General features: G+C 37.8%; 1 protein-coding gene across 6 annotated transcripts in view; it reads left to right on the forward strand.

Moving 5' to 3' along the window:
• IFT81 (intraflagellar transport 81) overlaps positions 1-26,572 on the forward strand; it is a 189,456-nt gene that overhangs the window by 146,644 nt on the left and 16,240 nt on the right. For 5 of the 6 annotated variants that reach the window (XM_021073043.1, XM_021073042.1, XM_021073041.1 and 2 more), the window contains 2 exons: positions 1,270-1,398; positions 9,195-9,284. In XM_021073043.1, the coding sequence (XP_020928702.1) occupies positions 1,270-1,398; positions 9,195-9,284 (219 nt within the window). Of the gene's footprint in view, positions 1-1,269; positions 1,399-9,194; positions 9,285-23,649; positions 24,120-26,572 lie in introns of those variants that run through there. The other variant, XM_021073045.1, reaches the window with a different exon arrangement.

Genomic DNA, 26,572 nt, shown 5'->3' on the forward strand with positions numbered 1-26,572 from the left:
GCAGTTGAGAAGAATATATATTCTGCACTTGTTGGGGATGGTGTTCCACATATGTCAATTCAATCCAGTATGTTAACCATGATATTCAAATCTTCCATATTTCTATTGATATTTTAACCTACTTTATTCCATCAGTTATTGAGAAAGGTGTTTTAAAATATCTAACTATATCTTTCCCTTTTAGTTCTATCAGTTTTTGCCTTACAGTTTTTCATAAGCTGGGTTCCTTAGAAGCATAGCCTGAGAAGGGAATACTTTGTGTGAGTGATTTACAGAGGGAGAGAACATGTTCAGAAGAAGGGGAATGAGAGAAACACATGGAGCAGCAGCAAAAAGCCAAGCAGGGATGTATTCCCAACTGAAAACAGCTTCATTCCTCCAAAGCCTCAATGTTGGAGTTCCCCAAGCTTAGCTCTTGCATCTCTTCTCTGCCCTCACTCCCTTGGTGATCCTATCCTCTTATGGCTTTAAACGCATTGTCTACATGAACAACTCACAGATTTTTATCTCTGGCCTAGATTTCTCCTCAAATTCCAATCTGGTGCATGTAATATCTTGACCTCTCTATTGTATTTCTACTAGAGATTTAAATTTTTAACATGTTCAAAACTAAACTTCTTATCTTCACTACCCCCACCTGTTCCTCCTGAGTCTTCTTTATCTCAGCAAATGGTAGCTCCATCCTCTCAGTTCTTCAGGCCAAAAACCCTGGAGTCAGTCTTTACCCTTCACTTTCCCTTGTATCCCACATCTAATCCGTAATAATAGCTTGTTGAATCTATCTTCAGAATATATACAGAATCTGGAAAGATACTAAGGACATACATAAACATGAAATAATTACATTAAGTGAAGTAGTATAATTTGGGAAAACATTTTTTACCTTAAATATTTCTTTAATGTTATGTAATTTTTACAAACTTCAAAAACCACAAAATGCATAAACGATTACAAGCTGTACAACCTTACTAGAATGCAAAAATTCAAAAGAGAGTAATAAAGACAGAAGAAAGAATATAAAGTAAATAATGCACAGAAATGAAAATCTGAATGTTTCATTGAAAAGAGGACAAATACAAAAATATTTGCCTTAGAGTCAGACAATAAAACAAACAAAATCCATGTACTTATTTTTTAGAATTCTAAACTACTTTATTTTATTTACAACTTTATTGTTATGTTAAATCCATATACTTTTTATGATTATCAAGGTTTTGAACCCATTTTATAGACCCCATTTTTTACACCTATTTTATTCTTTACTTTTAGCAAACACTTGAGGAGAAAAAGGGTATATCTGGATATAGTTACACCCAAGAAGAGCTAGAAAGAGTATCTGCCTTGAAGAGTGAAGTTGATGAAGTGAAAGGACGAACCCTGGATGACATGTCTGAAATGGTAAGTACATGGATTTTGTTTGTTTTTATGTATGTCCTTAGTATCTTTCCATATTCAGGACTGCTGTTCAACCAGAATGCTGGATACAGCTTCATCAGGTGTTAAAATGTTGAAATCTTTCATTGCCTATTGGTAAATAGCTGCTGCTGCCAACTCTCAGAGTACCTACTTCCACCTTTGTTGTCCACATTGGTACCAGAACACTCTGGATTACATCATAGTCTAACTCCTAAAAAGATTAAAATTTAACATAGCAGCAGCCCCAAGACCATATTTATCTCTATGGCTGGTATCCATTCTGATTGGGCATTACTTAATACCATTTTGGTTATTAAATATTCTTTTTTTTACTCAATGAATTTATTACATTCATAGTTGTACAATGATCATCACAATCCAGTTTTATAGGATTTCCATCCTACAACCCCAGCACATCCCCCCACATCCCCAAACTGTCCTTTGGAAACCATAAGTTTTTCAAAGTCTGCAACTCAGCATCTGTTCTGCAAAGAAGTTCATTGTGTCCTTTTTTCAGATTCCATATGTATGTGGTAGCATATGATGTTGGTGTCTCATTGTATGACTGACTTTACTTATCATGATAATTTCTAGGTCCATCCGTGTTGCTAAAAATGCTGGTATTTCGTTGCTTTTTGTGGCTGAATAACACTCGATTGTGTATATTTACCACATCTTCTTTATCCACTCCTCTGTCAATGGACATTTAGGTTGTTTCCATGTCTTGGCTATTGTAGAGTGCTGCAGTGAACACTGGGGTACATGTATCTTCTTGAGACATGGTTTTCTCTGGATAAATGCCCAGGAGTGGGATTGCTGGATCATATGTAATTCTGTTTTTAGTTTTTTGAGGAATCTCCATACTGTTTTCTGCAGTGGTTGCACCAATTTACATTCCCACCAACAGTGTAATAGGGTTCATTTTTCTCCACACCCTCTCCAGCATTTATTGCTTGTAGACTTTTTGATGATGGCCATGCTGGCTGGTGTAAGGAGGTACCTCAGAGTGGTTTTGATTTGCCTTTCTCTCATAATGAGTGATGTTGAACATCTTTTCATGTGTTTTTTGGCCATCCGTATGTCTTCTTTGGAGAGTTGTCTGTTTAGATCTTCTGCCCCTTTTTTGATGGGGTTGTTTGTTTTTTTTGGTTATGGAGCTGCAGAAGGTGTTTATAAATTTTGGAGATGAATCCCTTGTCAGTTGCTTCATTTGCAAAGATTTTTCTCCCATTCTGTGGGTTGTCTTTTTGTTTTGTTTAGGGTTTCCTTTGCTGTGCAGAAACTTTTAAGTTTAATTAGGTCCCATTTGGTTTTTTTGTTTGTTTGTTTGTTTGTTTGTTTTTACTGTCATTACTCTTAAGAGGTGGATCTGAGAAGATATTGCTGTGGTTTTTGTTGGAGAGTGTTTGGCCTGTTTTCCTCTAAGAGATTTATAGTGTCTGGTCTTATATCTAGGTCTTTAATCCATTTGGAGTTTATTTTTGTGTATGATGTTAGGGAGTGTTCTAATTTCATTCTTTTCCATGTGGCTGTCCAGTTTTCCCAGCACCACTTATTGAACAGGCTATCTTTTCTCCATTGTATATTCTTGCCTCCTCTGTCATAGATTAGTTGGCTGCAGGTGCGTGGGTTTAATTCTGGGCTTTCTATCCTGATCCACTGATCTATATTTCTGTCTTTGTGCCAGTACCATACAGTTTTGATGACTGTTGCTTTGTAGTATAGTCTGAGGTCAGGGAGCCTGATTCCTGCAGCTCCATCTTTCTTTCTCAGGATGTCTTTGGCTATTCTGGGTCTTTTGTGCTTCCAAACAAACTTTAGAATATTTTGTTCGAGCTCTGTGAAAAAGGTCCTTGGTAGTTTAATAGGGATTGTGCTGAATCTGTAGACTGCCTTGGGTAGTATAGTCATTTTGATAATATTAACTCTTCCAATCCAAGAGCATGGTATGTCTTTTCATCTGTTTGTTTCACCTTTGATATCTTTCATCAGTGTCTTATACTTTTCAGAGTACTATAGGAGTCTCTTTAGGTAGGTTTACTCCTAGGTATTTTATTCTTTTGGATGCAATGGCAAGCGGAATTGCTTCCCTGATTTCTCTTTCTGATCTTTCATTGTTAGTATATAGAAATGCCATCAATTTCTGTGTATTAATTTTGTATCCTGCAACTTTGCCACATTCACTGATGAGCTCTAACAGTTTTCTGGTAGCATCTTTAGGATTCTCTAGGTACAGTATCATGTCATCTGCAAATAGTGATAGTTTTACTTCTTCCTTTCCAATTTGGATTCCTTTTATTTATTTTTTTTTCCTTCTCTGATTGCCATGGCTAGGACTTCCAAAACTATGTTGAATAGCAGTGGCAAGAGCAGACATCCTTGTCATGTTCCTGCTCTCAGCAGGAATTCTTTTAGCTTTCCACCATTGAGAATGATGTTAGCTCTGAATTTGTCATGTATGGCCTTTATTATGTTGAGGTAGGTTCCATCTATGCCCACATTCTGAAGGTTTTTTTTTTCTTTTTTTTTGTATCAGAAATGGGTGTTGGATTTTGTCAAAGGCTTTTTCTGCATCTACTGAGAGGATCATATGATTTTTATTCTTCAGTTTGTTAATGTGGTGTATCACACTGATTGATTAGCAGATATTGAAGAACCCTTGCATCCCTGGGATAAATCCCACCTGATCATGATGTACAATCCTTTTAATGTATTGTTGGATGCGGTTTGCTAGTATTTTGTTGAGGATTTTTGCGTCTGTGTTCTTCATGAAATTGGCCTGTAGTTTTCTTTTTTTGTGGTATCTTTGTCTGGTTTTGGTATCAGAGTGACGGTGGACTTATAGAATGAGTTTGGGAGTGTTCCTTCCTCTGCAATTTTTTGGAATAGTTTTAGAAGGATAGGTGGTAGCTTTTCTCTAAATGTTTGATAGAATTCGCCTGTGAGGCCATCTGGTCCTGGACATTTGTTTGTTGGCAGTTTTTAAATCACAGTTTCAATTTCAGTACTTGTGATTGGTCCATTATCTTTTCTATTTCATCTGGTGTAGTCTAAGAAGATTGTACTTTTCTAAGAATTTGTCCATTTCTTCTAGGTTTTCCATTTTATTGGCATATAGTTGCATGTAGTAGTCTCCTATGATCCTTTATATTTCTGTGATGTCGGTTGTAACTTCTCCTTTTTCATTTCTAATTTTATTTATTTAGTTAGTTTTGCCTTTTTTTTTTAGAGCCACACCTGAAGCACTTGGAGCTTCTGAGGCTAGGGGTCTAATTGGAGCTGTTGCCACCAGCCTAAGCCAGAGCCACAGCAACACCAGATCCGAGCTGCATCTGTGACCTACACCACAGCTCATGGCAACACCAGTTCCCTAACCCACTGAATGAGGCCAGGGATCGACCTACAACCTCGTGGTTCCTAGTCGGATTTGTTTCTGCTGCACCACAACAGGAACTCCCATTTCTAATTTTATTGATTTAGTCCTCTCTTTTTTTCTTGATAAATCTGGCTAAGGGATTATCAATTTTGTTGATCTTTTCAAAGAACCAGCTTTTTGTTTCATTGATCTTTTCTATGGTTTTCCCCATTTCTATTTCATTGATTTCTGCTCTGATCTTTATGATTTCTTTCCTTCTACTAACTTTAGGTCTTGTCTGTTCTCTCTTGAGCTGCTTTAGCTGCTTTAGATGTAACGTTAGCTTGTTTATTCGAGCTTTTTCTTGTTTCCTGAGGTGGGCTTGTATTGATATAAACTTTCCTCTTAGAACGGCTTTTGCTGCATCCCAGAGGTTTCGGAGTGCTGTATATTTGTTGTCATTTGCTTCTAGGTATTTTTGAATTTCATCTTTGATTTCTTCAGTGATCCATTGGTTGTTTAGTAGCATGTTGTTTAGTCTCCACGTGTTTGTGTTTTTTGCAGTTTTCTTCTTGTTGTTGATTTCCAGTCATATAGTGTTGTGGTCGGAAAAGATGCTTGATATGATGTAAATTTTCTTAAAGTTATTTACCGAGGCTTGATTTGTGGCCTAGGATATGATAAATTTTAGAGAATGTTCCACGTGCACTTGAGAAGAATGTGTATTCTGTTGCTTTTGGATGGAATGTTCTATAAATATCTGTAAGTCCATCTGGTCTAATGCTTTAGGGCCTGTGTTTCCTTATTGATTTTCTGTCTGGATGATCTGTCCATTGCTGTAAGTGAGGTGTTGAAGTCCCCCACTATGATTGTGTTATTGTCAATTTCTCCTTTTAAGGTTATTACCAGTTGCCTTATATATTGAGGTGCTCCTATGTTGGGTGCACATATATTTACAATTGTTATATCTTCTTCTTGGATTGATCCTTTGATCATTATGTAATGGCCTTCCTTGTCTCTTAGAATATTCTTTATTTTAAAGTCTATTTTGTCTGATATGAGTATTGCTACTACAGCTTTCTTTTGATTCCTGTTTGCATGGAATGTTTTCTTCCATCCTTTCACTTCCAATTTGTATGTGTCCCTAGAAGTGAAGTGGGTCTCTTGAAGACAGCATATATATGGATTTGTTTTTGTATCCATTCAGACAGTCTATGTCTTTTGGTTGGGGTATTTAGTCCATTTACACTTAAGGTAATTATTGATATGTATATTCTTACTGCCATTTTATTAACTGTTTTGGATTTGTTTTTGTTGCTTTTTTCTTCCCTGATTTGATGACTATCTTTAGTGTTGTATTTGAGTTGATTTTTCTTATTTGTGTGTGTATCGTTTGTAGATTTTTGGTTTGCATTTACCCTGAAGTTTTGATATAGGAGTCAATATATATACAGGATTGTTTTAAGTTGTTGGTTTGTTTCCTACTTGCAAGTGCCTCTGCAGTGTCCTGCATTTGTACCCTCCTCTTCTCATAGTTTCTGATTTTGGTAGCATATTTGTGCGTGGATGATTTCCTACCTTTACTGTATATATATGCCTTTACTGGTGTGCCTTGTCATTCATGGTATTTTTGTTTCTGGTTGCGGCCTTTTCTTTTCTGTCTAGAGAAGTTCCTTTAGTATTTGTTGTAAAGCTGGTTTAGTGTTGCTGAATTCTCTTAGCTTTTGCTTATGTGTGAAGCTTTTGATTTCCCCTTCAAATCTGAATGAGAGCTTGCTGCATAAAGTAATCTTGGTTGGAGCTTTTTTCCTTTCATCACGGTATATTGTGCCACTCCCTTCCGGCCTGCAGAGTTTCTGCTGAAAAATCTGCCAGTACCCTTATCGGGGTTCCCTTATATGTTATTTGTTTCTTTTCCCTAGCTACTTTCAGTATTTTCTCTCTGTCTTTAATTTTGGTCAGTTTGATTAATATGTGTCTCGGGATGTTCCTCCTTGGGTTTATTTTATATGGTACTCGTTGTGCTTCCTGGATTTGAGTGAGCGGTTCCTTTCCCATGTTAGGGAAGTTTTTGGCTATTATCTCTTCAAATATTTTTGCTGTCCCCTTCTCTCTCTCTTCTCCTTCTGGCACCCCTATAATATGGATGTTGGTGCATTTAACATTGTCCCAGAGTTCTCTTAGACTTTCTTCATTTCTTTTCAATCTTTTTTCTCTTTTCTGTTCTGCATTCGTGATTTCCACTAATCTGTCCTCCACCCCACTTATTTGTTCTTCTGCCTCCTGTATTCTGCTATTGGTTGTTTCTAATGAATTTTTAATTTCAGTTATTGTATTTTTCATCTCTGCTTGCTTAAGTTTTAAATCTTGTATTTCTTTGCTCAGTGTTTGCTATAAATTATCAGTCTTTGCCTCCAGTTTATTTCCAATGTCTTGAATCATCTTCAGCATCATCAGTCTAAAGTCTTTTTCCTGGAGGCTGAGAGTCTCCTGATCACTTAGCTTTCTCCCTTATCTGAGTTTTAGTCTTCTGTCTTTTCATTTTTATAGGTTTTTGGTTTGGTGAACTTTTTACAGATAATAGAGTTGTAGCCTCTCTTACTTCTGGTGTCTGCTCCCCTTGTGGCTGATGTCAGTATGAGGGTTTGCTGTAGGCTTCCTGATGGGAGGGAGTGATGCCTGCCCATTGGTAGGTGGAGCTGATTCCTAACCCTCTGGTGGGTGGGACTTCTTCGCTGGGTGAGATCAGAGGGGGGAGCTTTCTGCCTGGGGGTGTTTTAGGCAGCCTATTTACTGAGGGGTGGAACTGTGATCCTACCTGTATTATTGTTTGGCCTAAGACTTCTCAGTGCTGATGGATGGGGCCACATTTTTCCAAAATGGCCACCTCCAGAGAAAGGCATGCTGCTGAATATTCCCAATAGCTTTGCTTCCAATGTCCTTCCCCCACAACAAGCCACATTCACCCCTGTTTTCCCAGGAAGTCCTCCAAGAACTGCAGTCAGGTTTGGCCCAGATTCCTATGGAGACTTTGCTTTGCCCTGGGACCCAGTGCACGTGAAAGTCTGTGTGCAACTTTTAAGAATGGGGTCTCCGTTTCCCCCAGTCCCGTGGAGCTGCTGTGCATAAGCCCCACTGGCCTTCAATGCCAGATGCTCCAGGGGGCTCATTCTCCCAGTGCCAGATCCCAACACTTGGGAATTTGATGTGGGACTCAGAACCCTCACTCATGTAGGTGAGTCTCTGTGAACCAGTTACTTTCTAGTCTGTGGGGCTTCTCACCTGGCAGGTATGGGGTTGCTTATATTGCTTAATCGTCCCTCCTACTTCTTGATGTGGTCTCATCTTTGTCTTCTGGAGTAGGATATCTTTTTGAAAGTCTCCGGTCCATTTGGTTGAAGATTGCTCAGCATTTGGTTGTAAATTTTGTTGTTTTTAGGAGAGAAGTTGAGCTCCAGTCCTTCTATTCCGCCACCGTAATCCAAGATGTGCCATCCCCCACTGTATGCAGGCTTGTCGACTTCTTATTATTTTTCTTTAGATGCAGTCTTGTTCACACAATTTGTTCATGAGATTGCTGAAGGGGAAGCCAGGGAAGAGAACTGGTTATCTGTTAATTATGTATTCTTCACTTCTACTTCTTTGATCCGTTATCTGGACTCACTGAGGTTCAGGTTCTTTATGCCTTATCCTTTGCCCTAATTTCTTCACCTTCCCAGCTTCACACAGCCCAGTTGTTTTATAGGAACCTGGAGTCAGCCCTTGTCCGGTTATTAAATATTTTGAATAGCGCTTCATCCATGTTTATGTATATTTTATGTAACTTACATAATTATGTACTTTGTACATACTACAAAGTTTTTACACGCAACTTTTTAATTTTTTTATTTTATTTTATTTTATTTGGCTTTTTAGAGCCTCAACCGTGGCACATGGAGGTTCCCAGGCTAGGGGTTGAATTGGAGCTGCAGCTGCTGGCCTACACCACAGCCACAGCAATGCAGCATTCGAGCCACATCTGCGAGCCACACAGCTCACAGCATTGCTGGATCCTTAACCCACTGAGCAAGGCCAGGGATCGAACCCACAACCTCATGGTTACTAGTCAGATTCGTTTCCACTGCAACACAATAGGAACTCCTGCAACTTTGTGATTTTTTTTTTAGCTATTCAGTGCTAGATTATAAATATTCCCCCTTATGGTTTGCAGTCTTAATAATTGACATTTTGAATAGCTAAAAAGGATATTCCATCTTTCTGAGGAATCAAAACTTACTAAATGACTTCCCCATTGTTTGGCATTGAAATAATTTATATATATTTCTCTTTTATATATAACAGTTCATAAATATATTTATGCATATAGTGTTTTTGTTCTTTTAAATTCTTTTTTTATATGTCATGTATTTTGTTTAAATGACAGGTAAAAAAACTAAATTCTCTGGTAACTGAAAAGAAGTCAGCTCTAGCTCCAGTTATAAAAGAACTACGACAGTTGCGTCAGAAATGTCAGGTAAGAGAATTTTATTTTGTGATACTTTTGATATTCTTTCTTGTTCAGATGTATTAGGTAGAATCACAAATCTTATATGTAATTTTTAGTAAAAATTATTATTTTATATAATTCTGTTGAAATAAAATAATAATGTGACCTACAAAGGTTTTTGTTTAATTTATGCTATTTGTTTTGTCTTAAATTTTGGAGGGGGAGGAGAAAAGGAAAAAAAAGTTTAAGCTGAAATCACAGATGTAGCCAAATGAGATTTTTGCTTTAAATCACATCTATGTCAGAACTGTAAATATGAAGTCACAAGTTAATATTAGATTAATGAACCTGCTTTTCTGGGGAGCATAGTAGGGAGCAACCGATGATAGCTTATGATTAAGTGATGAAATACCATTACCTGAAAGCTAATTCTAGGAACTGCTTTAAAGATAAACTGTAAGAAAGTAAATGCCCTCTACAAATTCAGATCAGCTGGCCTTTGCCGTTTGTTAGTAACAGTTATTATTTTATCATTCTCCATGTAGTAATTTTAGTTTTGAAAGTGAGCTGTATTGCATGTGCCTAAGGATGCAACTGTGTAACTCTTCATGAGTGCTATTCATCAGAGTCAGAGAAGCAGACCGAAAAATCACATGGACTTTGAAATCAGATAGACGTTATTTCCTTTGTTTAGAAAATGCCGTGGACTTTTTGTGATTCATCCAAATAGACAAGTAGAAAGTGAGAGTTGGGACTTGACTCTAGCATCTGTATTTGGTTTTTTTGTTTGTTTGTTTTTGTTTGGTTTGGTTTGGTTTGGCTGCTCGCTCCCACAGCATGTGAAGGTTTCTGGGCCAGGGATCAAACCTGAACCACAGCAGTGACCAGAGCCACTGCAGTGACAACACCAGATCCTTAACCCACAGCATCACAAGAGAACTCCCTATATCATCTTATTTTAATTTATTTTATTTTATAGTTTTTATTTTTTCCATTATAGTTGACTTACAGTGTTCTGTCAATTTCTACTATACAAAGTGACCCAGTCATATACATATATATGTTCTTTTTATCACATTGTCCTCCCTCATGTTCCATCATCACCTTATTTAAAATCTCCTGCTTATTTCATTACACACTACGGCCATCACAAAAGAAACTGAAGAGACAGGTCCCTGTTTTCTGGGTTTTATTATATCACCTTTTTTTTTTTTTTTAAATTAAAGATTTGTGGCAACCCTACATAAAGCAAGACTGTAGCCACCATTTTTCCAACAGCATTTGCTCACTTCATGTCTCTGTGTTACATTTTGCTAATTCTCTCAATTATTTCCAACTTTTTCATCATTACTCTGTTATCAAAATGTTAATGTTGCGAAAAGATTATGGCTTGCCAAAGGCTCAGATTATTGTTAGCATTTTTTAGCCATAACATCTTTTAAAATCAAGGTACATACATTTTTTAGACATAATGCTGTTGCACACTTAATGAATGTATAGTATAAATGTAATTTTTATATGCACTGGGAAACCAAAAACTTCATGTGATTTGCTTTATTGCAATATTTACTTTTTTGTGATGGTCTGGGACAGAACTGGCAATATCTTTAAGGTATGCCTATAGTTCTCTTATTAAATCCATTTATATTTTAAAAGAGAAATATCATTGAAAGAATATTTAGGATGTTAAAGAAAATACACTGCCATGGAAATCCAAGGATCAGAACTATAGTCTTTCTGGAGCAGGTAGAGGTACTATACTTCTACCTGAGCATTTGGGTTCGGGGGAGCTTCAGGAACTTTAGTGGGAGCTTGTGGATAGTGATGGTGAATATGATAAGAATAGCATTTATTAAGTGCTTTCTATGTGCCAGGCACTATTAAATTACTCTTTCAGGCCTCATAATCAAACACCCAGTTAAATGGAGACTCTCCTTTACACAAATGAGTAAATAAAGGTACAGAGGGGTAAAGGACTTGTCCAAGCTTGTAAATGGCAAACCCAAGTTCTTCATACTAATACCCTTAACATGATTCAGTGAATCACTTTGTATTGGTTTCTCACTGTTCCTGCCACCAGCCATGTTTTCACTTGTTTCTTTTCTCCACCTTATAGTTTCTGCTCACCCTTTGAATTAGCATACTTATAACCTTAGCTTGCTTATGGCTCCTAGTTGTTCAGATCTCACAGTGTGGCCTTTCTCTGTATGTAGTTTTTGTTGAAGTTTTCACTATAACTGCCTCCATTTTCCTTGCATTTTATTTTATTTTATTTTATTTTTAATTTATTTTTTTTATTTTTTTGTCTTTTGTCTTTTGCTGCTGTTGTTGTTGTTGCTATTTCTTGGGCCGCTCCTGCGGCATATGGAGGTTCCCAGGCTAGGGGTTGAATCGGAGCTGTAGCCACCGGCCTACGCCAGAGCCACAGCAATGCGGGGAGCCACAGCAACGCGGGATCCGAGCCGCGTCTGCAACCTACACCACAGCTCACGGCAACGCCGGATCGTTAACCCGCTGAGCAAGGGCAGGGACCGAACCCGCAACCTCATGGTTCCTAGTCGGATTCGTTAACCACTGCGCCATGACGGGAACTCCTTTCCCTGCATTTTAAATTTCAAATTCCACATGTAGCTCCTCTCTTTTGGGGGCACTTTTTCACGCCAGAATAACTCAGAGATTACTGGCTATCTCACAGGTCAGGTCATGGATCCATTCTTAGTTTAACTGGCTATGCTTGTGGGTAAAGCTTGGAAGAAAGGAGGGTGATATGGTATTAGTATGGCTGCCTAGAGGTGTTTCCTTCTGGAGAGGCTATGGGCATATTGGGCACTTGACATCTTTAGTGTACCACCCATTACCCTGTTATTAACAGCTGAACGTATTGATCTTTGCATTTTATCTTGCCCTCTTATTATGCTTTTTTATGTGGTTGAAATATAAATTTCATTTAGTTACTTTAAGTGTCTGTTCAGTTAATATATCACATTTCCCTTGTTTGCCATAGTCTTTGTAATTATTCTTTTCAATAAATAAAAGTAGCATCAGGTGTCTTTTGATGGTATTAGTTAAGGGTAATGAGGTCCCAAACTAGTGTTGGTGGAAGAAATGGATGAGAAGGAGTAGACAGATATGTATGATACATGGAAGAACACTAATTATGACAAAGGAACAAAAGATAGCAAAAATAATTTTGAGGTTTGAAACCACTAACAATGCAGATTAGGTATGAGGAAGAGCTAGTTTTGGTGGTGGCAGTAGGAGGGAAGAAGAGGAAAAAGGATGTATTTCTTGTAGACATGTCGAAGTTAATATCCATCAAGACTTCAGGAGAGGATATCAAGGCTCAAAGTGAATCCTGTAATCATCTGCCTAGATGTGATGTTTGATCACAGCCCAGGAGAAGATGCAGTCACCAAAAGGAGCATGGAGTAAGACTAGATGAAGTCTGAGGAGACTTCAGAAAAGACCCTGTTGAGTTTTGGTTTAAGACTATATGATGCAAATGTGTATTTAGAGTTTATTTTTGGAATTAAAAAATTGCTATATCCCTTTTAAGTAGCTTTCTATAATATCTGGAGTTCCCGTTGTGGCGCAGTAGTTAATGAATCCGACTAGGAACCATGAGGTTGTGGGTTCGATCCCTGGCCTTGCTCAGTGGGTTAAGGATCCAGCATTGCCATGAGCTGTGGTGTGGGTTGCAGACACAGCTCGGATCCCGAGTTGCTGTGGCTCTGGTGTAGGCTGGTGGCTACAGCTCCAATTCAACTCCTAGCCTGAGAACCTCCATATGCCATGGGAGTGGCTCAAGAAAAGGCAAAAAGACAAAAAAAAAAAAGAAGAAGAAGAAGCTTTCTATAATATCTACTAGAGTCGTGAGTGTCTGGTTTATAGAACCAAGTATAGAAAAAATCAGTTGTTCAATAAATATTTGTTGAATTACTTGAAAGAATATTTTTAAAGGTATTTTCAAATATATATACCAGTGACAAGAATCTTCTAGAGCTGGAGCAGACTTCTACAAATTAATCATTACTGAGCCTTCACAATGTTCTATTAATGCTTCCTCATTCATATATTTAATACAACAATCGTAAAATATGTATTTTCAGATTGTCCTCAAATGAAGATATTGAGGCTTAGAGAAGTCAAATAACTTGTTTAAGATGATGTGAATGAGGCACAGGGACGCACACTGCAGTCTATATGAGTTCAAAGCCCTTTTTCTCTACACTGTGCCATTCTGATCCATACTTGTTAATTCTCTTGAAATATGCTGCTAATGTATTAGTTCAGCAAAAAACCATTTAGTGTATGATGCAAAACTGTAATCTGTCCCTGACCTTGCTCAGTGTGTTAAAGATCTGGCATTGCGGTGAGCTGTGGTGTAAGTCGCAGACACAGCTCGGATCCCAAGTTCCTGTGGCTGCGATGTAGGCTGGCAGCTGCAGCTCTGATTCAACCCCTAGTCTGGGAACTTCCATATGCCATGGGTGTGGCCCTAAAAAACAAACAAACAACCTGTCATCTATCAGCATGTGGCCAGTTAGGCAAATGTTGCATGATTGAAGATAAGCGTCATCCTAAACTTCGGCAGGTGAAAGGCAAATGGCAGCAATAATTATAGGGAGATACTATGGGCAGAATGATTTAAAAACATGGGCTACAGAATCAGGAACTCTAGATAACCTTGGGTAAGTGACTTCAACTCTATGAACTTCAGTTTTCTCACTTGTAAATGAGTCCCTTCTTAATAGAGTGGTTGTAAAATTAACACATGTAAGATACTTGGCAACAACAATGACTAATGCATAAGAATTTTTTTAATGTATTTATCATTATAATTACTAAAAAGTTTTAGGAGTTCCCATCGTGGCTCAGCAGAAACCAATCTGACTAGCATCCATGAGGACACAGGTTCGATCTCTGGCCTCACTCAGTAGGTTAAGGATCCGGTGTTGCCATGAGCTGTGGTGTAGACCAGTGGCTATAGCTCCGATTCAACCCGCTAGCCTGGGAACCTCCATATGCCATGAGTGCGGCCCTAAGACAAAAAAAAAAAATTTTTTTTTGGAAGAAGGAATTCTGTTGTTTTCCAACCAAAACCATATATCAACCCTTAAATTCTATAAAACCATTTATTGTAATAATATAACCAGAACCTGAAATTCTCTTTTGAACTGTCATGTACTTCCTGCCTCTCCCATTGCAAAGAAATATAACTGTCTCGCTACCATTCCCAACTAATACAACTCTCCAGTTCTTAACATACTTATCAAGTCATCAAAGCACTTTTATCTCTGTCTTCTGCCATGCTGAAAAGTCAAGTGTTAAGGACAAATACTGTATAATTCCATTTATATGAGGTACCTAGAGTAGAGAGAAAGAGAGTGGTGGTTACTGGAGAAGGGGAGAGAGAAAGGGAAAAGTTAGTGTTCAGTGGGCACTGAGTTTCAGTTTTAGAACATGAAAAGAGGTCTGGAGATGAATGGTAGTGATGGTTGTAAAACAGTGTGATGATACCTAATGCCACTGAACTGTACACTTGAAAATGGCTTAAGCAATGATTTTTATTTTATGTATTTTTACCGCCATTAAAAAAATCTTTAAAAAGAATACAGAACTTGATTACATTTGCATTAACTGTTTGGTTGCTTTTTTTTTTTTTTTTTTTTTTTTTTCCAGGGCTACACATGTAGCATATGGAAGTTCCCAGGCCAGAGGTTGAATCGGAACTGTACCTGCCGGCCTACACCACAGCTCATAGCAATGCTGGATCCTTAAACCCACCGAGTGAGGCCAGGCATCAAATGCACATAACCTATGGTTACTAGCCAAGTAATGAGAACTCCTGTTTGGGTTTTTTTTTTTTTAATGTTTGAATTCAATGCAGTTGTTGAATCTCTGATGTTCATTTTGCTTATCTCCATATGACAGTCTCCTACATCCATATATAGTTCTATTTTTACTCAGAAACCTTTTGTAATAAAAAAAGTATACCATCATTGCTCATCAGTAACAAACCCAACTAGTATCCCTGAGGACACAGATTCAGTCCCTGGCCTTGCACAGTGAGTAAAGAATCCAGCATTGCTGTGAGCTGTGGTATAGGTTGCCAACTTGGCTAGCATCCTGTGTGGCTGTGGCTGTGGCGTAGGCTGGCAGCTGCAGCTCCAATTAGACCTCTAGCCTGAGAACTTACGTATACACCACGAGATATGGTTACACAAGATATGTAACTTATATTATTTAAAATTATATAAGATCTTGAAAAGTTTCATGTTTTCTTAAAAGCAGTTCCATAAACTATATATAATTAAATGGTATAACAATATTTATAATTGCTAATATATACAAAAAAGCTAAAAACTCATTTTAGAGTATATAATCTGATAATTATTGATTTCACTGAAATATTTCTCATTGATTCCTTTTTCTTATAGAAGTAAACCATTCTCTTGTCAAGAATTCAAACTGTAAAGAATTGTTTAAAGAATAGAAATTATTTCTCTCTCTACACCCCACTACCAGCACACTCCCCAGAAGTAATAACTGTTAACAGTTTCTTATGTATTTTCCAGAAATTTTCTGAAAATTAATGAATGGATAATTATTTATTGGCTACCTGTTTGATCTCCACACCTTTGTTCTACTCTCTAAAAATGACAAAGGTTTTTTGGGGGAGAGAGAGGGGTAGAATTCAACTATGACTGATAACAATGTCTGCTTCCTTTTGTTTACATTTGCCTGCTATACCTTTGTCCATCTTTTGCCTTCAGCTTCTAAAAAATTACCTTGCTTTAGGTGTGTCTCTGAATAGATATTGAATTGGATTTTGTTAGATAATCTGAAAGATTTTTTTAATAGATAAGTTTGGCCAATTACGATTTATTGATATGCAAACATATTTGGTCTTAGTGCATTTTATGTTTTGCTTCTGACTTTAAAGCCTATAAAAAATAAATTCTTCTCTTCGTTCCACCCTCTATGTTTCTGTCTGTCTCTCTGTCTTTATACATATTTTTTGGCTTGTGGTTTTGCCTTACTAGTTATATCTGTAGTAATGCCACCATTAATCATCCATTTCTGAAGATAGTATCAGTTAATCCCCACTGTGAGCAGAATGATAACAATGGTACATTTCCTCTTTTTCGTCCCTCCTCCCTTCCCTCTGCTTTAGCACCTGATTCGGGTCTTTTGTATTGTCTTTCTTACTGTTTGCTTTTATACTTGTGATATGCTTATACTTGAGTCGTCAGCTTTAAATGATATTCTTTGACATTCCCCCACCAACCCCAGCAATTAGAAATTGAGGAAACCAGCATACTTATATTACCCTCCACCTTCTTCTTCCCTACCCCTCCCTGCAGATGTTATGCTATCATATCTACATTGTCAGGGCATGTAACATTTGCTTTCTGTTCTGCTACCCTAATTCCCACTTTTCTCTGCTTGTTAGATTCAGGTCTCATTACCAATCCTCTCACTGCCCATTTTCCTACTTTTTATTGCATCCCATTTGTTTTCTTATAGAGTCCTCCAAAAAAACGTAAAAGAACAATATTCCCTGATGAGTTTTTCTATGGTCTAGAGTTTTTGGCTTAAATATTTCAACCACCACTTGATTGAGCTTAAAATCCTTACATAATGCTGTTTTTCCTTGAGAACTTTTAAAGTATGGCTCCACAGGCTTCTAGAGTTATGTGTGGCTATGGAGAGATAAAAGCCAACATAATTTTTTTTAGTGATTTGATCTGGAAAAGAATGTATTTTCCAGTTGTTGAGTATTGGCTTCTCCATGTGTTCATCAGATCAGGCTTCTTTAATCTGTTGTTCAAAACTTCGTGGTGAATGGGGAGTTGTGGTTTAATTGGCGAAGAGTTTCAGTTTTGCAAGATGAAAGAGAGTTCTGGAGATTGGTTGCACAATAATGTGAATGTTCTTAATACTGCTGAATTGTAGCCTTAAAATGGTTAAGATGGTAAATTTCATTATGTTTATTTTACTACAATTTAAAAGAAAATTCCTGGGGTTTTTTATTTTATTTATTTATTTATTTATTTTTGTTTTTTTGCCATTTCTTGGGCCGCTCCTGTGACACATGGAGGTTCCCAGGCTAGGGGTCTAATCAGAGCTGTAGCCACCAGCCCACACACATCCACAGCAACTCGGGATCGGAGCTGCATCTGCAACCTACACCACAGCTCATGGTAACGCTGGATCCTTAACCCACTGGGCAAGGCCAGGGATTGAACCTGCAACCTCATGGTTCCTAGTCGGATTTGTTAACCACTGAGCCATGACGGAACCTCCAAAAATTCCTGGTTTAAAAAAAAAAAAAAAACTTCCTGATAAATTATTCATTTTGTCATTGTTTTATGACTGTCTTTATTCTTGGCAGTGCTTTTGTCTAAGAGTCTTATTTTGTCTGCTGTTATTGTAAGTGTACCAGCTTTTCTCTGATTAGTATTGCTTGATATGTCTTTTTATTTGTTTACTTTGCAGCTTTCTGTGCCCTTATTTCTGCCCTATATATGTCTCATAAGTAGCATATACTTAGATTTTGTGTGGGTATAGTTTCCTACATCCATTTTGAGAATCTGTCATTTAATTGGTGAGTTTAGAGCCATTTACATTTATCCTTACTAGTGATATATTGGGATTTATTTCTATTTGGTACGTTCTATTTACTGTGCTTTTTCTTTGCTATTTTTTCCTCTCTCCTACCCTCCATTGTACCAATCTTATTTTCTTTCTTCCCTTTATTTCCTTTTCTTTTTTTATATTTATTTTTTATTGCTCAGTGAATTTTATTACACTTATAATTATAAAATGATACTCACAAACAAATTTTATAGCATTTCCATCCCAAACCCCCAGTGCATCCACCCCACTCCGCAACCTGTATCATTTGGAAACCATAAGTTTTTCAAAGTCTGCAACTCAGCATCTGTTCTGCAAAGAAGTTCATTGTGTCCTTTTTTCAGATTCCATATGTATGTGGTAGCATATGATGTTGGTGTCTCATTGTATGACTGACTTTACTTATCATGATAATTTCTAGGTCCATCCGTGTTGCTAAAAATGCTGGTATTTCGTTGCTTTTTGTGGCTGAATAACACTCGATTGTGTATATTTACCACATCTTCTTTATCCACTCCTCTGTCAATGGACATTTAGGTTGTTTCCATGTCTTGGCTATTGTAGAGTGCTGCAGTGAACACTGGGGTACATGTATCTTCTTGAGACATGGTTTTCTCTGGATAAATGCCCAGGAGTGGGATTGCTGGATCATATGTAATTCTGTTTTTAGTTTTTTGAGGAATCTCCATACTGTTTTCTGCAGTGGTTGCACCAATTTACATTCCCACCAACAGTGTAATAGGGTTCATTTTTCTCCACACCCTCTCCAGCATTTATTGCTTGTAGACTTTTTGATGATGGCCATGCTGGCTGGTGTAAGGAGGTACCTCAGAGTGGTTTTGATTTGCCTTTCTCTCATAATGAGTGATGTTGAACATCTTTTCATGTGTTTTTTGGCCATCCGTATGTCTTCTTTGGAGAGTTGTCTGTTTAGATCTTCTGCCCCTTTTTTGATGGGGTTGTTTGTTTTTTTTGGTTATGGAGCTGCAGAAGGTGTTTATAAATTTTGGAGATGAATCCCTTGTCAGTTGCTTCATTTGCAAAGATTTTTCTCCCATTCTGTGGGTTGTCTTTTTGTTTTGTTTAGGGTTTCCTTTGCTGTGCAGAAACTTTTAAGTTTAATTAGGTCCCATTTGGTTTTTTTGTTTGTTTGTTTGTTTGTTTGTTTTTACTGTCATTACTCTTAAGAGGTGGATCTGAGAAGATATTGCTGTGGTTTTTGTTGGAGAGTGTTTGGCCTGTTTTCCTCTAAGAGATTTATAGTGTCTGGTCTTATAGCTAGGTCTTTAATCCATTTGGAGTTTATTTTTGTGTATGATGTTAGGGAGTGTTCTAATTTCATTCTTTTCCATGTGGCTGTCCAGTTTTCCCAGCACCACTTATTGAACAGGCTATCTTTTCTCCATTGTATATTCTTGCCTCCTCTGTCATAGATTAGTTGGCTGCAGGTGCGTGGGTTTAATTCTGGGCTTTCTATCCTGATCCACTGATCTATATTTCTGTCTTTGTGCCAGTACCATACAGTTTTGATGACTGTTGCTTTGTAGTATAGTCTGAGGTCAGGGAGCCTGATTCCTGCAGCTCCATCTTTCTTTCTCAGGATGTCTTTGGCTATTCTGGGTCTTTTGTGCTTCCAAACAAACTTTAGAATATTTTGTTCGAGCTCTGTGAAAAAGGTCCTTGGTAGTTTAATAGGGATTGTGCTGAATCTGTAGACTGCCTTGGGTAGTATAGTCATTTTGATAATATTAACTCTTCCAATCCAAGAGCATGGTATGTCTTTTCATCTGTTTGTTTCACCTTTGTTATCTTTCATCAGTGTCTTATACTTTTCAGAGTACTATAGGAGTCTCTTTAGGTAGGTTTACTCCTAGGTATTTTATTCTTTTGGATGCAATGGCAAGCGGAATTGCTTCCCTGATTTCTCTTTCTGATCTTTCATTGTTAGTATATAGAAATGCCATCAATTTCTGTGTATTAATTTTGTATCCTGCAACTTTGCCACATTCACTGATGAGCTCTAACAGTTTTCTGGTAGCATCTTTAGGATTCTCTAGGTACAGTATCATGTCATCTGCAAATAGTGATAGTTTTACTTCTTCCTTTCCAATTTGGATTCCTTTTATTTATTTTTTTTTCCTTCTCTGATTGCCATGGCTAGGACTTCCAAAACTATGTTGAATAGCAGTGGCAAGAGCAGACATCCTTGTCATGTTCCTGCTCTCAGCAGGAATTCTTTTAGCTTTCCACCATTGAGAATGATGTTAGCTCTGAATTTGTCATGTATGGCCTTTATTATGTTGAGGTAGGTTCCATCTATGCCCACATTCTGAAGGTTTTTTTTTTCTTTTTTTTTGTATCAGAAATGGGTGTTGGATTTTGTCAAAGGCTTTTTCTGCATCTACTGAGAGGATCATATGATTTTTATTCTTCAGTTTGTTAATGTGGTGTATCACACTGATTGATTAGCAGATATTGAAGAACCCTTGCATCCCTGGGATAAATCCCACCTGATCATGATGTACAATCCTTTTAATGTATTGTTGGATGCGGTTTGCTAGTATTTTGTTGAGGATTTTTGCGTCTGTGTTCTTCATGAAATTGGCCTGTAGTTTTCTTTTTTTGTGGTATCTTTGTCTGGTTTTGGTATCAGAGTGACGGTGGACTTATAGAATGAGTTTGGGAGTGTTCCTTCCTCTGCAATTTTTTGGAATAGTTTTAGAAGGATAGGTGGTAGCTTTTCTCTAAATGTTTGATAGAATTCGCCTGTGAGGCCATCTGGTCCTGGACATTTGTTTGTTGGCAGTTTTTAAATCACAGTTTCAATTTCAGTACTTGTGATTGGTCCATTATCTTTTCTATTTCATCTGGTGTAGTCTAAGAAGATTGTACTTTTCTAAGAATTTGTCCATTTCTTCTAGGTTTTCCATTTTATTGGCATATAGTTGCATGTAGTAGTCTCCTATGATCCTTTATATTTCTGTGATGTCGGTTGTAACTTCTCCTTTTTCATTTCTAATTTTATTTATTTAGTTAGTTTTGCCTTTTTTTTTTAGAGCCACACCTGAAGCACTTGGAGCTTCTGAGGCTAGGGGTCTAATTGGAGCTGTTGCCACCAGCCTAAGCCAGAGCCACAGCAACACCAGATCCGAGCTGCATCTGTGACCTACACCACAGCTCATGGCAACACCAGTTCCCTAACCCACTGAATGAGGCCAGGGATCGACCTACAACCTCGTGGTTCCTAGTCGGATTTGTTTCTGCTGCACCACAACAGGAACTCCCATTTCTAATTTTATTGATTTAGTCCTCTCTTTTTTTCTTGATAAATCTGGCTAAGGGATTATCAATTTTGTTGATCTTTTCAAAGAACCAGCTTTTTGTTTCATTGATCTTTTCTATGGTTTTCCCCATTTCTATTTCATTGATTTCTGCTCTGATCTTTATGATTTCTTTCCTTCTACTAACTTTAGGTCTTGTCTGTTCTCTCTTGAGCTGCTTTAGCTGCTTTAGATGTAACGTTAGCTTGTTTATTCGAGCTTTTTCTTGTTTCCTGAGGTGGGCTTGTATTGATATAAACTTTCCTCTTAGAACGGCTTTTGCTGCATCCCAGAGGTTTCGGAGTGCTGTATATTTGTTGTCATTTGCTTCTAGGTATTTTTGAATTTCATCTTTGATTTCTTCAGTGATCCATTGGTTGTTTAGTAGCATGTTGTTTAGTCTCCACGTGTTTGTGTTTTTTGCAGTTTTCTTCTTGTTGTTGATTTCCAGTCATATAGTGTTGTGGTCGGAAAAGATGCTTGATATGATGTAAATTTTCTTAAAGTTATTTACCGAGGCTTGATTTGTGGCCTAGGATATGATAAATTTTAGAGAATGTTCCACGTGCACTTGAGAAGAATGTGTATTCTGTTGCTTTTGGATGGAATGTTCTATAAATATCTGTAAGTCCATCTGGTCTAATGCTTTAGGGCCTGTGTTTCCTTATTGATTTTCTGTCTGGATGATCTGTCCATTGCTGTAAGTGAGGTGTTGAAGTCCCCCACTATGATTGTGTTATTGTCAATTTCTCCTTTTAAGGTTATTACCAGTTGCCTTATATATTGAGGTGCTCCTATGTTGGGTGCACATATATTTACAATTGTTATATCTTCTTCTTGGATTGATCCTTTGATCATTATGTAATGGCCTTCCTTGTCTCTTAGAATATTCTTTATTTTAAAGTCTATTTTGTCTGATATGAGTATTGCTACTACAGCTTTCTTTTGATTCCTGTTTGCATGGAATGTTTTCTTCCATCCTTTCACTTCCAATTTGTATGTGTCCCTAGAAGTGAAGTGGGTCTCTTGAAGACAGCATATATATGGATTTGTTTTTGTATCCATTCAGACAGTCTATGTCTTTTGGTTGGGGTATTTAGTCCATTTACACTTAAGGTAATTATTGATATGTATATTCTTACTGCCATTTTATTAACTGTTTTGGATTTGTTTTTGTTGCTTTTTTCTTCCCTGATTTGATGACTATCTTTAGTGTTGTATTTGAGTTGATTTTTCTTATTTGTGTGTGTATCGTTTGTAGATTTTTGGTTTGCATTTACCCTGAAGTTTTGATATAGGAGTCAATATATATACAGGATTGTTTTAAGTTGTTGGTTTGTTTCCTACTTGCAAGTGCCTCTGCAGTGTCCTGCATTTGTACCCTCCTCTTCTCATAGTTTCTGATTTTGGTAGCATATTTGTGCGTGGATGATTTCCTACCTTTACTGTATATATATGCCTTTACTGGTGTGCCTTGTCATTCATGGTATTTTTGTTTCTGGTTGCGGCCTTTTCTTTTCTGTCTAGAGAAGTTCCTTTAGTATTTGTTGTAAAGCTGGTTTAGTGTTGCTGAATTCTCTTAGCTTTTGCTTATGTGTGAAGCTTTTGATTTCCCCTTCAAATCTGAATGAGAGCTTGCTGCATAAAGTAATCTTGGTTGGAGCTTTTTTCCTTTCATCACGGTATATTGTGCCACTCCCTTCCGGCCTGCAGAGTTTCTGCTGAAAAATCTGCCAGTACCCTTATCGGGGTTCCCTTATATGTTATTTGTTTCTTTTCCCTAGCTACTTTCAGTATTTTCTCTCTGTCTTTAATTTTGGTCAGTTTGATTAATATGTGTCTCGGGATGTTCCTCCTTGGGTTTATTTTATATGGTACTCGTTGTGCTTCCTGGATTTGAGTGAGCGGTTCCTTTCCCATGTTAGGGAAGTTTTTGGCTATTATCTCTTCAAATATTTTTGCTGTCCCCTTCTCTCTCTCTTCTCCTTCTGGCACCCCTATAATATGGATGTTGGTGCATTTAACATTGTCCCAGAGTTCTCTTAGACTTTCTTCATTTCTTTTCAATCTTTTTTCTCTTTTCTGTTCTGCATTCGTGATTTCCACTAATCTGTCCTCCACCCCACTTATTTGTTCTTCTGCCTCCTGTATTCTGCTATTGGTTGTTTCTAATGAATTTTTAATTTCAGTTATTGTATTTTTCATCTCTGCTTGCTTAAGTTTTAAATCTTGTATTTCTTTGCTCAGTGTTTGCTATAAATTATCAGTCTTTGCCTCCAGTTTATTTCCAATGTCTTGAATCATCTTCAGCATCATCAGTCTAAAGTCTTTTTCCTGGAGGCTGATAATCTCCTGATCACTTAGCTGTTTTTCTGGGGTTTTTTCTTTCTCCCTTATCTGAGTTATAGTTCTCTGCCTTTTCATTTTTATAGGTTTTTGGTGGTCTCTTTTCTTCAAACAATAGAGATGTAATCTCTCCTACTTCTGATGTCTGCCCTCCTTGTGGCTGAAGTTGGTACGGGGGCTTGCTGTAGGCTTCCTGATAGGAGGGACTAATGCCTGCCCACTGGTAGGTGGAGCTGATTCCTTTCCCTCTGGTGGGTGGGGCTTTGTCTTTGGGTGAGATTAGAGGAAGCTGTGTACCTGGGGGTGTTTTAGACAGCCTATTTACTGAGGGGTGGAACTGTGATCCTACCTGTATTATTGTTTGGCCTAAGACTTCTCAGTGCTGATGGATGGGGCCAGATTTTCCCAAAATGGCCACCTCTAGAGGAACACATGCTGATGAATATTTCTGAGAGCTTTGCTTCCAATGTCCTTCCCCCACAACAAGCCACATTCACCCCCTATTTTCCCAAGAGATCCTCCAAGAAGTGCAGTCAGGTCTGACCCAGATTCCTATGTAGTCTCTCCTTTGCCCTGGGACCCAGTGCATGTGAAATTCTGTGTACACCTTTCAAGAATGGGGTCTCTGTTTCCCCCAGTCCCATGGAGTTCCTGCACATAAGCCCCACTGGCCTTCAATGCCAGATGCTCTGAGGGCTCTTTCTACCAATGCCAGATTCCCAGGTGTGGGGACCTGAGGTGGGGCTCAGAACTCTCACTCTTAAAGCTGACCCTCTGTGAAACAGTTACTTTCCAGTCTGTGGGCTTCCCACCTGGCAGGTATGGGGTTGCTTATATCATATAATCGCCCCTCCTACCTCTTGATGTGGCCTCCTTTTTGTCTTCTGGAGTAGAATATCTTTTTGAAAGTCCATTTGGTTGAAGGTTGTTCAGCATTTGGTTGTAGTTTTGTTGTTTTTATGAAAGAAGGTGAGCTCCAGCCCTTCTATTCCACCATCTTAGCCATCTTCCTCCTTTTCTTTTGCTTTTTAGGGCCACATCCATAGCATATGGAAGTTCCCAGGCTAGAGGTCAAATCAGAGCTACAGCTGCCAGCCTATGCCTCAGCCACAGCAATGCAAGACCCAGGCCACATCTTCAGCCTAACCACAGCTCACGGCAACACCGTATCCTTAACCCAGTGAGTAAGACTAGGGATTGAACCCACATCCTCATAGATCCTAGTCGCTGAGCCATGGAGTGTACTCCCCCTTTATTTCCTTTTCTGCCTTCTCCTATTCTGATACTGTTTACTTTTAAATTTTAACATTTTTTTCCTGCCTAAAGTTAATCAGCATGTTCTGAACAATACAGGGACCTCAGAATAATTTGACACCCTCCTCTGCCTTACACCTGTGTTATTTTATTTCCATTTAATTTCTTCATCTCTAAAAGCTGTTGTCATGGTGGTCATTACTGTTGTAATGACTACTTCAAATAGTCATTTCCTGTTTAGATTTACCTGCACATTTAGCAGTTCTCATCATTGCTTTCTTGTACTTTATTTCTTCCCTCTGGATTCATTTTCTTTCTCTTGAGATTAAATTTCCTTATTTTGTTTTCTTTTAGTAGTAACCTCAGTAAAGAATCATTACTCTAAGTAAACCACCTTCATTTTTCTTCTTAAATAGTGGCTTAGAAAAATATTATTTTCATTGCTTCTGGGTTTTCTTTTTGTATTGAAGGATCTGCTATCAGTTTAATTCTCATTTTTTTAGGTAATGTCTTCCTTATAGTTGGTTTTCATTTTTTTTGTTATATTCACTAGTTTGTTTTATTATTTAGAGTCGACGTGTAAGTAATATCACACAGTATTTGTCTTTGACTTATTTCACGAAGCATAATGCCTTCTGAGTCCATCTATTTTGTTGTAAATGGCAAAAAATCATTCTTTTTAATGGCTGAGTAGTATTCCAGCCATGTGTTTTTCCATTCATCTGTTGTTGGATTCTTAGGTTTCATATCTTGGCTATTATAAATAGTGCTGCTGTTAACAGTGGGGTGCATATATCATTACAAATTAATGGTTTCATTTAATTCAAGTATATATTTAGGAGTGGAATTACTGGATCATGTGGTAGTTACATTTTTAGTTTTTTGAGGAACCTCTCTAGTGTTTCCCACAGTGGCTTCACCAGTTTACATTCCCACCAACAGTGTACCAAGGATTCCCTTTTCTCCACATCCTTGCCAATATTTGTTATTTATGGTCTTTTTTTTTTTTGGTAAGATTTTTATTTTTTCTATTATAGTAGATTTACAGTGTTCTGTCAATTTCTGCTGTACAGTAAAGTGACCCAGTTTTTTCCCACATTATCTTCCATAATGTTCCATCACAAGAGACTAGATATAGTTCCCTGTGCTACATAGTAGGATCTCATTCCTTATCCACTCCAAATGCAATAGTTTGCATCTGCTAACCCCAAACTCCCAGTCCATCTTTTATGGTCTTTTTTGATGATAGCCATTCTGACAGATTTGAGTTTACATCTCATTGTAGTTTTGATTTGCATTTCTCTGATGATTAACAGTGTTGAGCATCTTTTCAGTGTCTGTTGACAATCTGTATGCCTTCTTAGAGAATATGCTTATTCAGGTCTTCTGCCCTTTTTTCAATCAGGATGTTTGTTTTTGTCTTTTTAGGGCCACACCTGTGGCATATGGAGGTTCCCAGGTTAAGGGTCCAATTGGAGCTGTAGCCACCGGCCTATGCCAGAGCCACAGCAGCACAGGATCTGAGCCGTGTCTGTGACGTAACACCACAGCCATGGCAACGCCGAATCCTTAACCACCTGATCAAGGCCAGGGATCGAACCCACATCCTCATGGATGCTAGTCGGTGTCATTAACTGCTGAGCCATGACAGGAACTCCATGTTTTTTTTGATATTGAATTGTATGAGCTGTTAATGTATTTGGACTGTTAACCCTTATCAATCATATTATTTGTAAATATCTTCTCCCATTCAGT

This window comes from Sus scrofa, chromosome 14 (assembly GCF_000003025.6).
Source record: "Sus scrofa isolate TJ Tabasco breed Duroc chromosome 14, Sscrofa11.1, whole genome shotgun sequence".
In the NCBI taxonomy this organism is placed as follows: Eukaryota; Metazoa; Chordata; class Mammalia; order Artiodactyla; family Suidae; genus Sus; species Sus scrofa.